Here is a 12,500-nt window from a genome sequence, read left to right as displayed (position 1 = left end):
TCTATTTCCATCCCTTAAATCTTTCTTCACTGCATTTCTTGCTTGACAGACAGGTACTGGGCGGTCACACATGCAAAGAAGAAGACTCTGTAAGGGTGATTCCTCCGTATTCCGCCTGTGCCATCTTCGCCTTTGTGGTGCCAGTGTTATTGCTAGTTCGTGCATATTAGACTCCTTTGTGTACAAATGGGGGTCAGTTTCTCTCTGTCGTAAAAGTTTTTATTTTTGCAAATTTTCCAAGAAGTATTTTTTCCCCTCCAAAACTGTGCACATGAACTTTTTCTCGTATCATTTTCTCGTATCATCTTGCAATGTCTTAAAGAACGTCCTCGCTTCCTCGAAATACACACACCGTCTGCGCTGCTGCCAATCAGGGTGCGGTCAACCTCTGGCTCGCTCATTTACAGTCTTTACTCTTTTCCTGTTTATTCAATGCAGACCTGTTTATTTACTGAACTGAAGCAATCCAAACAAATTGTTCGACGGAAAACCACCAACGTTTTGTCCAGACTCAGACTTTACAAACGGATTCTCGATGGAATTTTGTGTTGAGTGTAGAAACCTCATTTCGGACCGCTGGGCATTTCTTTCTCTTCTAATCTCTTTCCCTTTCCTACTTTCTTTTCTTTTCTTCCTTCCTCTCCTTCTCCATCTCTCTCTTTCTTTTTCTCCCTCTCTCCATCTCTCTCTTTCTCTTTCTCCCTCTCTCTCTCTCCCTTCATCTCTCTCTTTCTCTTTCTCCCTTCATCTCTCTCTTTCTCTTTCTCCCTCTCTCCATCTCTCTCTTTCTCTTTCTCCCTCTCTCCCTCCCTCCTTCCCCTTCTATTTGCTCCTCTCTTCCCCAAGTCCTTCCCCTTTCTCCCCTCGCTGGCCTTTTTCTTTCCTTTCTCAGTTAGCGACAGCTTTGTGTCCCGGATTTCTCCATTTAAGCCTACCCGAACTCAACATCGGCGTCTCTCTCTCTCTCTCTCTCTCTCTCTCTCTCTCTCTCTCTCTCTCTCTCTTTCTCGCCCTCTCTTTCTCGCCCTCTCTATCTCACTCTCTTTATCTCGCTCTCTCTATCTCACCCCCCCTCTCTCTCTCTCTCTCACCCTCTCTATCTCGGGCTCTCTTTCTCTCCCTCTGTCACTCTCTCGCCCTCTCTATCTCACCCTCTCTCTCTCTCTCGCCCTCTCGATCTCGCTCTGTCTATCTAGCCCTCCCTATCTCGCCCTCTCTATTTCGCTCTATCCATCTCTTTCTCTCTATCTTGCTCTCTCTATCTCGGTCTCTCTATCTTGCCCTTTTTATCTCGCTTTTTCTATCTAGCTCTCTCTCTATCTGGCCTTCTCTATCTCTTCTTCTCTCTATCTCGCCCTCTCTATCTTGCTTTCTTCGTTCTCTGTATCCTTACTTTTATTTTTTATTTTATCGTTGGTTCTTTCATGTTTGTATACTACTTTGTTTTACGGATCTCGATTTTTTTTCTATTACCATTATTCCCCTTTCTTCATCTTTGCCATTCCCGCTCGTTTTGTTTCACAACCAGAATATTTCGTTTTCATTTATTTCTACTTCGTGCCTTCCCCTCATTTCATAATTTCCTCATGCCATTCTCATTCTCTCTTCTTCTGTCTGCCTTTCTCTTTCTCTTTTATTTATTTTTTTCTCTCTCCCCTTCTCTTTCTCTTTCTCTCTCTCCCTCTCCCTCCCCCCCCCTCTCTCTTTCTCTCTTTCTCTCTCTCTCTCTCTCTCTCTCTCTCTCTCTCTCTCTCTCTCTCTCTCTCTCTCTCTCTCTCTCTCTCTCTCGCTATATATACATATATATCTATATATATATATATATATATATATATATATATATATATATATATATATATATATCCTTTCCATATCCATTTCTATTTATTTGCTGTCACTGTTATTGTCTATATGAATATTATCTAGATATATGCTTTCGCTATTGTATTCTATATAATGTAATCATCAATATAATTTGTATTACAGACCATGTCTCTCTATTAGTTACTTATGTACCTACCACGCACACACATATCTACGTACACACACATATATATATATACGTGCGCTATTTGCTTCAGCTATTTATTTACACCTCTCTTACTGTCACGCTAGACATACCAGTGTTGTTTAGTCTTTTCCTTCGCAAGTTCTATGTACACATAGAACACTCCCATCTCCTCACTTCCATCATGTCACACACGTGACTCACACATATCCTGAAACAAATCATACATCGTGGTAGAGAGTTTCCTTTCGGGGAGCAGAGGAGTAACGCCTCGCCCTCGGAGGAGTAGCTCTAACTCCAGCACACACTGCAGCTTTTACAGATAAATTTAAAAGCTGTTTCGGCCATGTTCGTCACATCCAAACCAAAGCTACCATCATTGTCTTACAGGTCACCACCAGACCTCTACATTCTCCATTTCTCTCTTTCCCAATCCTCCTTCCACATCCCCCCCCTCCTTCACTCCCACTCCCTCTCCCACTCTCTCCCTCTTCCACTACCACTCCCTCTCCTTCTCCCACTCCCCCTTTCCCTCTCTTCCTTATCCTCCTCCTCTTCCTTCCGCTCGCTTCGCTGCCTCTTAGCCATTGAAATGTTGTCCTTCCTTCTTCCCCTAAAAGTGATTGCTGGCAACTCATTTTCCTGGCCATTGACCCGGCGAATCATTTCCCATACTTCCTGTTCTTGTCTGGTCCTCCAAGGAAGGCCCTTGCTTTCGGGGTCTTCGTTTTGGGGTCTTTGCTTTTGGAGTATTTTACTTGTGGGGTCTTTGCTTTTGGAGTATTTTACTTGTGGGGTCTTTGCTTTTGGAGTATTTTACTTTTGGGGTCTTTGCTTTTGGAGTATTTTACTTGTGGGGTCTTTGCTTTTGGAGTATTTTACTTGTGGGGTCTTTGCTTTTGGAGTATTTTACTTGTGGGGTCTTTGCTTTTGGAGTATTTTACTTGTGGGGTCTTTGCTTTTGGAGTATTTTACTTTTGGGGTCTTTGCTTTTGGAGTATTTTACTTGTGGGGTCTTTGCTTTTGGAGTATTTTACTTGTGGGGTCTTTGCTTTTGGAGTATTTTACTTGTGGGGTCTTTGCTTTTGGAGTATTTTACTTGTGGGGTCTTTGCTTTTGGAGTATTTTACTTGTGGGGTCTTTGCTTTTGGGGTATTATACTTTTGCGGTCTTTGCTTTTGGAGTATTTTACTTGTGGGGTCTTTGCTTTTGGGGTATTATACTTTTGCGGTCTTTGCTTTTGGAGTATTTTACTTGTGGGGTCTTTGCTTTTGGAGTATTTTACTTGTGGGGTCTTTGCTTTTGGAGTATTTTACTTGTGGGGTCTTTGCTTTTGGAGTATTTTACTTGTGGGGTCTTTGCTTTTGGAGTATTTTACTTGTGGGGTCTTTGCTTTTGGAGTATTTTACTTGTGGGGTCTTTGCTTTTGGAGTATTTTACTTGTGGGGTCTTTGCTTTTGGAGTATTTTACTTGTGGGGTCTTTCCTTCTGGAGTATTTTACTTGTGGGGTCTTTGCTTTTGGAGTATTTTACTTGTGGGGTCTTTGCTTTTGGAGTATTTTACTTGTGGGGTCTTTGCTTTTGGAGTATTTTACTTGTGGGGTCTTTGCTTTTGGAGTATTTTACTTGTGGGGTCTTTGCTTTTGGAGTATTTTACTTGTGGGGTCTTTGCTTTTGGAGTATTTTACTTGTGGGGTCTTTGCTTTTGGAGTATTTTACTTGTGGGGTCTTTGCTTTTGGAGTATTTTACTTGTGGGGTCTTTGCTTTTGGAGTATTTTACTTGTGGGGTCTTTCCTTCTGGAGTATTTTACTTGTGGGGTCTTTGCTTTTGGAGTATTTTACTTGTGGGGTCTTTGCTTTTGGAGTATTTTACTTTTGCAGTCTTTGCTTTTAGGCCTCTCGGTTTTTAGGGTTTCTGATTTAGAGGTCTTCGCTTTGGGGTCTTTGCTTTAGGGGTCTTTGTTTCAGGGTCTTTGTTTAAGGGTCTATGTTTTAAGGTCTTTGTCTTGGGGGGTCTTCGTTTTAGGGCTCTTTGCTATAGCGGTCATTTTTTGGGGAGTTGTCTTTGTGGTCTTCGTTTTAGGGCCTTCATTTTCGGGTCTCCGCATTAGGATCTTCGTTTTGGAATCTCTATTTTAGGGATCATTATTTTTAGGGACTTTTGTGATTCATTGGTTTGGGATCTTTGAATTTGTAGTGTTTACCTAGTTTGGGGTATCTAATTCGTGGTTATTTAGTTTAGGATCTCTGTTTGGGGTATTTTGCTTTTGTAGTTCCTTGTTTAGGTCTTTATCTTGTGGTTCCTTGGTTGGGTCTTTATCTTGTGGTTTCTTGGTTGGGTCTTTATCTTGTGGTTCCTTGGTTGGGTCTTTATCTTGTGGTTCCTTGGTTGGGTCTTTATCTTGTGGTTCCTTGGTTGGGTCTTTATCTTGTGGTTCCTTGGTTGGGTCTTTATCTTGTGGTTCCTTGGTTGGGTCTTTATCTTGTGGTTCCTTGGTAAGGTCTTTGCTTTGTGGTTCCTTGGTTGGGTCTTTATCTTGTGGTTCCTTGGTTGGGTCTTTATCTTGTGGTTCCTTGGTTGGGTCTTTATCTTGTGGTTCCTTGTTTAGGTCTTTATCTTGTGGTTCCTTGGTTGGGTCTTTATCTTGTGGTTCCTTGGTTGGGTCTTTATCTTGTGGTTCCTTGGTAAGGTCTTTATCTTGTGGTTCCTTGGTTGGGTCTTTATCTTGTGGTTCCTTGGTTGGGTCTTTATCTTGTGGTTCCTTGGTTGGGTCTTTATCTTGTGGTTCCTTGGTTGGGTCTTTATCTTGTGGTTCCTTGGTTGGGTCTTTATCTTGTGGTTCCTTGGTTGGGTCTTTATCTTGTGGTTCCTTGGTAAGGTCTTTGCTTTGTGGTTCCTTGGTTGGGTCTTTATCTTGTGGTTCCTTGGTAAGGTCTTTATCTTGTGGTTCCTTGGTTGGGTCTTTATCTTGTGGTTCCTTGGTTGGGTCTTTATCTTGTGGTTCCTTGGTTGGGTCTTTATCTTGTGGTTCCTTGGTTGGGTCTTTATCTTGTGGTTCCTTGGTTGGGTCTTTATCTTGTGGTTCCTTGGTTGGGTCTTTATCTTGTGGTTCCTTGGTTGGGTCTTTATCTTGTGGTTCCTTGGTAAGGTCTTTGCTTTGTGGTTCCTTGGTTGGGTCTTTATCTTGTGGTTCCTTGGTTGGGTCTTTATCTTGTGGTTCCTTGGTTGGGTCTTTATCTTGTGGTTCCTTGGTAAGGTCTTTGCTTTGTGGTTCCTTGGTTGGGTCTTTATCTTGTGGTTCCTTGGTTGGGTCTTTATCTTGTGGTTCCTTGGTTGGGTCTTTATCTTGTGGTTCCTTGGTTGGGTCTTTATCTTGTGGTTCCTTGGTTGGGTCTTTATCTTGTGGTTCCTTGGTTGGGTCTTTATCTTGTGGTTCCTTGGTAAGGTCTTTATCTTGTGGTTCCTTGGTTGGGTCTTTATCTTGTGGTTCCTTGGTTGGGTCTTTATCTTGTGGTTCCTTGGTTGGGTCTTTATCTTGTGGTTCCTTGGTTGGGTCTTTATCTTGTGGTTCCTTGGTTGGGTCTTTATCTTGTGGTTCCTTGGTTGGGTCTTTATCTTGTGGTTCCTTGGTTGGGTCTTTGGTTTGTGGTTCCTTGGTTGGGTCTTTATCTTGTGGTTCCTTGGTTGGGTCTTTATCTTGTGGTTCCTTGGTTGGGTCTTTATCTTGTGGTTCCTTGGTTGGGTCTTTATCTTGTGGTTCCTTGGTTGGGTCTTTATCTTGTGGTTCCTTGGTTGGGTCTTTGGTTTGTGGTTCCTTGGTTGGGTCTTTGGTTTGTGGTTCCTTGGTTGGGTCTTTATCTTGTGGTTCCTTGGTTGGGTCTTTGGTTTGTGGTTCCTTGGTTGGGTCTTTGGTTTGTGGTTCCTTGGTTGGGTCTTTATCTTGTGGTTCCTTGGTTGGGTCTTTATCTTGTGGTTCCTTGGTTGGGTCTTTGGTTTGTGGTTCCTTAGTTGGGTCTTTGGTTTGTGGTTCCTTGGTTGGGTCTTTATCTTGTGGTTCCTTGGTTGGGTCTTTATCTTGTGGTTCCTTGGTAGGGTCTTTATCTTGTGGTTCCTCGGTTGGGTCTTTATCTTGTGGTTCCTTGGTAAGGTCTTTGCTCTGTGGTTCCTTGGTTGGGTCTTTATCTTGTGGTTCCTTGGTTGGGTCTTTATCTTGTGGTTCCTTGGTTGGGTCTTTATCTTGTGGTTCCTTGGTTGGGTCTTTATCTTGTGGTTCCTTGGTTGAGTCTTTATCTTGTGGTTCCTTGGTTGGGTCTTTATCTTGTGGTTCCTTGGTTGGGTCTTTATCTTGTGGTTCCTTGGTTGGGTCTTTATCTTGTGGTTCCTTGGTTGGGTCTTTATCTTGTGGTTCCTTGGTTGGGTCTTTATCTTGTGGTTCCTTGGTTGGGTCTTTATCTTGTGGTTCCTTGGTTGGGTCTTTATCTTGTGGTTCCTTGGTTGGGTCTTTATCTTGTGGTTCCTTGGTAAGGTCTTTGCTTTGTGGTTCCTTGGTTGGGTCTTTATCTTGTGGTTCCTTGGTTGGGTCTTTATCTTGTGGTTCCTTGGTAAGGTCTTTGCTTTGTGGTTCCTTGGTTGGGTCTTTATCTTGTGGTTCCTTGGTTGGGTCTTTATCTTGTGGTTCCTTGGTTGGGTCTTTATCTTGTGGTTCCTTGGTAAGGTCTTTGCTTTGTGGTTCCTTGGTTGGGTCTTTATCTTGTGGTTCCTTGGTTGGGTCTTTATCTTGTGGTTCCTTGGTAAGGTCTTTGGTTTGTGGTTCCTTGGTTGGGTCTTTATCTTGTGGTTCCTTGGTTGGGTCTTTGCTTTGTGGTTCCTTGTTTAGGTCTTTATCTTGTGGTTCCTTGGTAAGGTCTTTATCTTGTGGTTCCTTGGTTGGGTCTTTATCTTATGGTTCCTTGGTTGGGTCTTTATCTTGTGGTTCCTTGGTAAGGTCTTTATCTTGTGGTTCCTTGGTTGGGTCTTTATCTTGTGGTTCCTTGGTTGGGTCTTTGCTTTGTGGTTCTTTTGTTTGTGGTCTGGACTTTGTGGTTCTTTTGTTTATGAATCACTCATTCATTCATCCATTCCCTCATTTATTTTTTTTGTCTGTTTATTTATCTTATATATTCATCCCTGTATCCATCTGTTTTTTTGTTGTTTGTTTGTTTGTTTTTTCATCTGTCTACTTATCTATTTATATATCTATAGCTCTGGGCTCTCTTTCTTTCGGTCTTTTCTCTGGAGTTCTTTCCTTTGAAGTTTTCTTTGTTGGGATCTTCGTTGTAGAAATCTGCTTTAGAGGTCCTTGTTTGGGGGCCTTTGTTTCGGGTTTTGTTCTGTTTTTTATTCTGTTAAAGTCTTTATTTCCTTTGATTTTTTTGCCGTTTTTGTGTTGTTGTTTTTGTGCGTAGGTTTTGCCTTTTTCGAACCTTTTTATGTGTTACACATTGCTTTGGGTTCTGGATTAGGCTTATTGTGGTTGAAAAGAGGCGTAAGAGGATACGAGCCACTGAAAAGGTGCAATGTCAGTGTAGCAATGTCAGCTTCTCAGATAATGCGTTAGTTAGTGGATGGTTGTGTATATATATGTGTGTGTGTGTGTGTGTGTGTGTGTGTGTGTTTGTGTGTGTGTGTGTGTGTGTGCGTGTGAATGGATGAAGGATGAAATAGTTGAATATGGTAAATAAAGACACGAAGACATCCGTATGTAGGCAAAGCTTAAATACATCCAACAGGCGAAAAATGACGATGACGACGCGGGCAACACTTCGAAGGGCAACAGCAGGAACTCAGAGCCAAGTCCTTCGCGGTCCTCCTGTTCCCGGCTACAACTTTAAAAACTCATTACGGGGCCATCAAGCCACCATGGGGCTCCCGGACACCATCACTTTCTCGGTAGTCCATCACTTCCCGGGCTCACTATTATCTCCATTTCACCATCAAACTTTCCAGCGGTCGGCCATTTGATTGTCGCCAGATGGTTAATCGAGTGAGTTGTGTTGGCACATGCGGGTACCGGCTGTCAGATTCTCCAAGATTCAGCAAACTCGAGGGAAGATGAGGGAGGTTTTCTATCTGAACTTAAAGGAGGTAAGCCGTGGCACGAACACCTCAACGAAGACAGAATAAGAAAGAAAGAAAAACAAAACGGAAAGATATCATAAGTAAACTAATAACTCGCACTCACCTGGAACCTGTAGAGCGAGGAGTCATCCTTGACGATGAGGGAGCGAGACTCGCCGACGGGGAAGAAGTACCCGTACTGACACAGCAGGTTGGCCAGGTGGATGGCCTCGGCTGCAGGGAGACGGAGGGAGACACTAATTAGTTCCCTGCGAGGAAATATTGCCTGCTCCTTGCACATCTACTGAAAGATGGAAGCTGTCGACGTTATCAGATCCCCGTCACTCCTATCTGGCAATTTAGCAAGTGATGTTTATATGAATTTGTCAGTTCCTCTCACTCTGCTTCTCTCTCTCACTCTTCACTCCTCCCCTTATCTCTCTCCCTCACAAACATACAAAGATATACACTTAAGGGAGAGAGGGAGCGAGGGAGGGAGAGAGGGAGAGAGGGAGAGAGGGAGGGAGGGAGGGAGGGAGGGAGGGAGGGAGGGAGAGAGAGAGAGAGAGAGAGAGAGAGAGAGAGAGAGAGGGAGAGGGAGGAGAGGGAGAGGGAGAGGAGAGGGAGAGGAGAGGGAGAGGGAGGGAGGGAGGAGGAGGGAGAGAGAGAGAGAGAGAGAGAGAGAGAGAGAGAGAGAGAGAGAGAGAGAGAGAGAGAGAGAGAGAGAGGAGCAAAGAGACGGAAAGAAAACTCACTTCATTATATGCCAACACAGTTACGTACACGCAAACACATAAAAGAAAAAAAAATCCATGGAGATGCTTAAATCCTCAAGTACATCGTGTTTGTTCGGCAGTGGAGCATATTACTGCCTTGGTCGCTTTAAAAAACCCCCCCCTTTCTCCTGTCTCCCACCTCCTCAAAATCTCTTGCCCCTCTCTCTCTCTCTCTCTCCTTCCCCTTTTTCCTCTCCTTAAACCCCCGGGGGATTCCTCGCCCAAAATCTTCCCCCGGGGCCTCTTTTATATATCTCTCTCCTTTATCCCCCTCGCTCTTCTTTCCCTCCTATCCCCTTTCCGTCCTCCCTTTTTTTTTTCCATTTCTATTAATTTTTTTTTTAGTTCCATTTTTCCCTTCCTCCCTTTCCTCTCCCTCTTCTCTCCCTAGTTTTTCTATCTCTTCTCTTCTCTTCTCCTCTCCTTTTCTTTTCACTCTCTTCTCTCCTTTTCCCTTTTCTTTTCCCCCGTCCCTTCCCTTCCCTCTCCCTCCCCCCTAAATCCTTTTCGCTTCCTCTCCCCCCTTTTTCCCCTTTATTTCCTTTTCCCTTTCCTTTTCCCTTTTTCCTCTCCCTCTCCCCCCTCTCCCCTCTCTTTCTCTCTCTCTCTCCCCCTTTTCTCTCCTCCTCTCCTCTCTCCTCCCCCTCTCCTCCCTTTCCTTCTTTTTCCCCCCTCTCCTTCCCCTCTCCACTCTCTCTCTCTCTCTCTCTTCTCTCTCTCCTCCTTTCCCTCTCCCCCTTCCCTCCCCCCTTTTCCCTCTCCTCCCTTCCCCCTTTCCCTTTCCCTTTCCCTTTCCCTTTCCCTCTCCCTCTCCCCTCTCCCTCCTCCCTCTCCCTCTCCTTTCCTCTTTCTCTTTCTTTCACTTTTATCTTTTTCTCCATTTCTCGTTTCTCTTTTTCCTCCCTCTCCCTCATCCCTCTCCCTCTCTTCCTATTTTCTAACCCTCTCTTTTCCCCCCCCCCTCTTCCACCCCCCTACCCCCCCCCCCCCCCCCCCCTCTCCTCTCTCCCCCCCCCCCCCCCCCCCCCCCGAACAAGACCCTAATAACCAGCCATTTGAGGTGTCGCCAAGAAATGGGCCGGTAGGGAGCCTGTAGCAGAGTTAAGAGGGTAGGGAAGGGGGGGAGGGGGGAGGGGAAAAGGGGGAAGGGGGGAAGAGGGATGGGAGGGATAAGAAAAAGAAAATAGGAAAAAAAATAAAGAATGGTAAAACTAGGGGCGATAGATTAAAAACGAGAAAAAAAAAACGACACGGGGAAAATACGAGGAGAAAGGAAAATGAAAAAAAACAAGAAAAAAGGAATGAGAAAAACATAGAGAAGATGAAATAGAGGGAACAAAAAAAGGAGAGAGGAGAAAGAGAGAAAGAAAGAGAGAGGGGAGGAGAGGAGAGAGGGGAAGAGACAAGAGAGAGAGAGAGAGAGAGAGAGAGAGAGAGAGAATGGTGAGAGAAGAGAGAGAGAGAGAGAGGAAGAAGATAAAGAAGAAAGAGAGGGGGGGTGGGGAGAAGAGAAAAAGGGGAGAAAAGAGATAGAGAAAAGAAAAGAGGGGAAGTCGAGAGAGAGAAAAGGGGAGAGAAAGAAAGAGAAGGGGGGAAAAAAATAAGAAGAAAAAAAAATCAAATTCGGGGCGGACAAGCGCGCATCGTCAGCTGCGATCCAAGGTCTCTCTCGATTGGTTTCCCTCCATCTCTTTAATTTGTTTGTCGCCGAACCATTTCCCGATTTATTGGAGGGGGGGGGGAGGAGGAAACATGAACGCATATGGGTTAGGAGAGGATGAGAGACACAGGAGGAGAGGGAGAGGAAAAGGAGGAAGGCCAGGAAGGGGGGAGACGGAGGAGTGGGAGAGGATGAAGGCCAGGAAGGGGGGAGACGGAGGAGGGAGAGTGAGAGGAGGAAGGCCAGGAGGGGGGGGGGGAAGAGGAGGGAGAGGGAGAGGAGGAAGGTCAGGAGGGGGGGAGGGGGAAAGAGGAGGGAGAGGGAGAGGAGGAAGGTCAGGAGAGGGGGAGGGGGAAAGAGGAGGGAGAGGGAGAGGAGGAAAGCCAGGAGGGGGGCTATAGGGAGGAGACAGAGGGGAAGGAAGAAAGCGGGGAGGGAGGGGGGGTAAGGAAGGCTCGGAAGGGAGGGAGGGATTGGAGAAGAAAGAGGAAAAAAAAAGAAGAGCGGGTGGGTAGTAGGAACGATGGAGACGTAGGAGGTGAATAAGGACAAGAAAGAAATCAACAAGGAGGTGGAGAGAGAAAATGAAAAGGACGGAAAATTGGAAAATTGGAGACAAAAGAATAGTAAGGAAAAAGAAGAAGAAAAGAAGTAGGAATAGAAAGGAAAGGAAATACAAGAGCAAGAATACGAATGCAAGGGAGAGAAAGAGAAAGAAGAACAAGAACAACAAGGCGAAAAAAAAAAAACGTAAGGTACAGAAAGAAAATAGGAAGGGAAAGGAGGCGGAGAGGGGAACAACGGAAAGGCAGAGGTGACAAGGCGAGTCCTCGACACAGCGCGCGTGACCTGCCCTTAAAGGGGTCGAGGAACGCTTCCATAGAGAGGGTACGTCCCCATGCCCCCCCTCACCCCCCCACCCCCACCCACCCACCCGGACCCCCACGACCATGCGCCCATTCCCAGGTCGTTCGTCTCCGATTTGTATGCGTTATCTGTGTGAATAACGACTTTATCGGCGATGTTTGAGGCTACTAAAGAGCGGCGCGTCCTCTTCCATTGACGCTGATGGTGATTGGATACAAAAACCTTAATGATGATGACGAGTTTGGAATGAGCTGCGCACGCTCTCTAACGCACGCAAAGGCTATTGTGTATACAAGAGCAAATTAGCATATAAACGCTAAAATATATATTCTTTCAAAGATGCACGCATACGTTTATACACAATTACAAACACACACACACACACACACACACACACACACACACACACACACACACACACACACAAACACACACACAGACACACACACAAACACACACACACACACACACACACACAAACACACACACAGACACACATACACACACACACACACACACACACACACACACACACACACACAGATTCTTGACCCTACAAATAAACAGAGAAACAAGGAAACACACGCAACTGTTCTTTTGTTTAAGAGGAATATCAGGATTAGGAGAAAGTCCAGAGGATTTGGATCAGCGTAAGGATTAGGGAGATTAGAGGAATGGGAGAGGAAGAGTCGGTAGAATAGGAAGAGGAGGAAGAGGAAGAAGAGGAGGAGGAGGAAGAAGAAGAAGAGGAGGAAGAGGAGGTGGAGGAGGAGGAAGAGGAAGAAGAGGAGGAGGAGGAAGAAGAAGAAGAGGATGGGGAGGTGGAGGAGGAGGAGGAGGAGGAGGAGGAGGAGGAGGAGGAGGAGGAGGAGGAGAAGGAAGAAGAAGAAGTAGAGACGAGTAGAAGAAGACGAATATGAATGATGATTGTGATTGATGATGATTGCGATTGAGGAGGGAGGAGGAGGAGAATGAGAAAGAGAGAGAAAGAGGGAGAAGGTCCATTGAGGAGGAGAAGGATGAGGAGGAGGAGGAGGAGGAAGAGGAGGGGGGGGGGGTTAAGGGAGGAGTGCGGTTTAAGGGAGGAGTAG

The 12,500-nt window shown here is 45.3% G+C and overlaps 1 protein-coding gene across 15 annotated transcripts in view; it reads right to left on the bottom strand.

Annotated features, from left to right (window-relative positions):
• The window catches only part of LOC122257092 (uncharacterized), a 386,597-nt gene that overhangs the window by 87,566 nt on the left and 286,531 nt on the right, over positions 1 to 12,500 (bottom strand). For all 15 annotated transcript variants that reach the window (XM_086542430.1, XM_086542434.1, XM_086542436.1 and 12 more), the window contains one exon: positions 8,231 to 8,340. In XM_086542430.1, the coding sequence (XP_086398556.1) occupies positions 8,231 to 8,340 (110 nt within the window). The remainder of the gene's footprint in view (positions 1 to 8,230; positions 8,341 to 12,500) is intronic.

This window comes from Penaeus japonicus, unplaced genomic scaffold (assembly GCF_977035675.1).
Source record: "Penaeus japonicus unplaced genomic scaffold, GWHDUDI00000001_assembly GWHDUDI00000012, whole genome shotgun sequence".
Classification (NCBI taxonomy): domain Eukaryota; kingdom Metazoa; phylum Arthropoda; class Malacostraca; order Decapoda; family Penaeidae; genus Penaeus; species Penaeus japonicus.
This window is presented reverse-complemented; position numbering and strand designations above follow the sequence as displayed.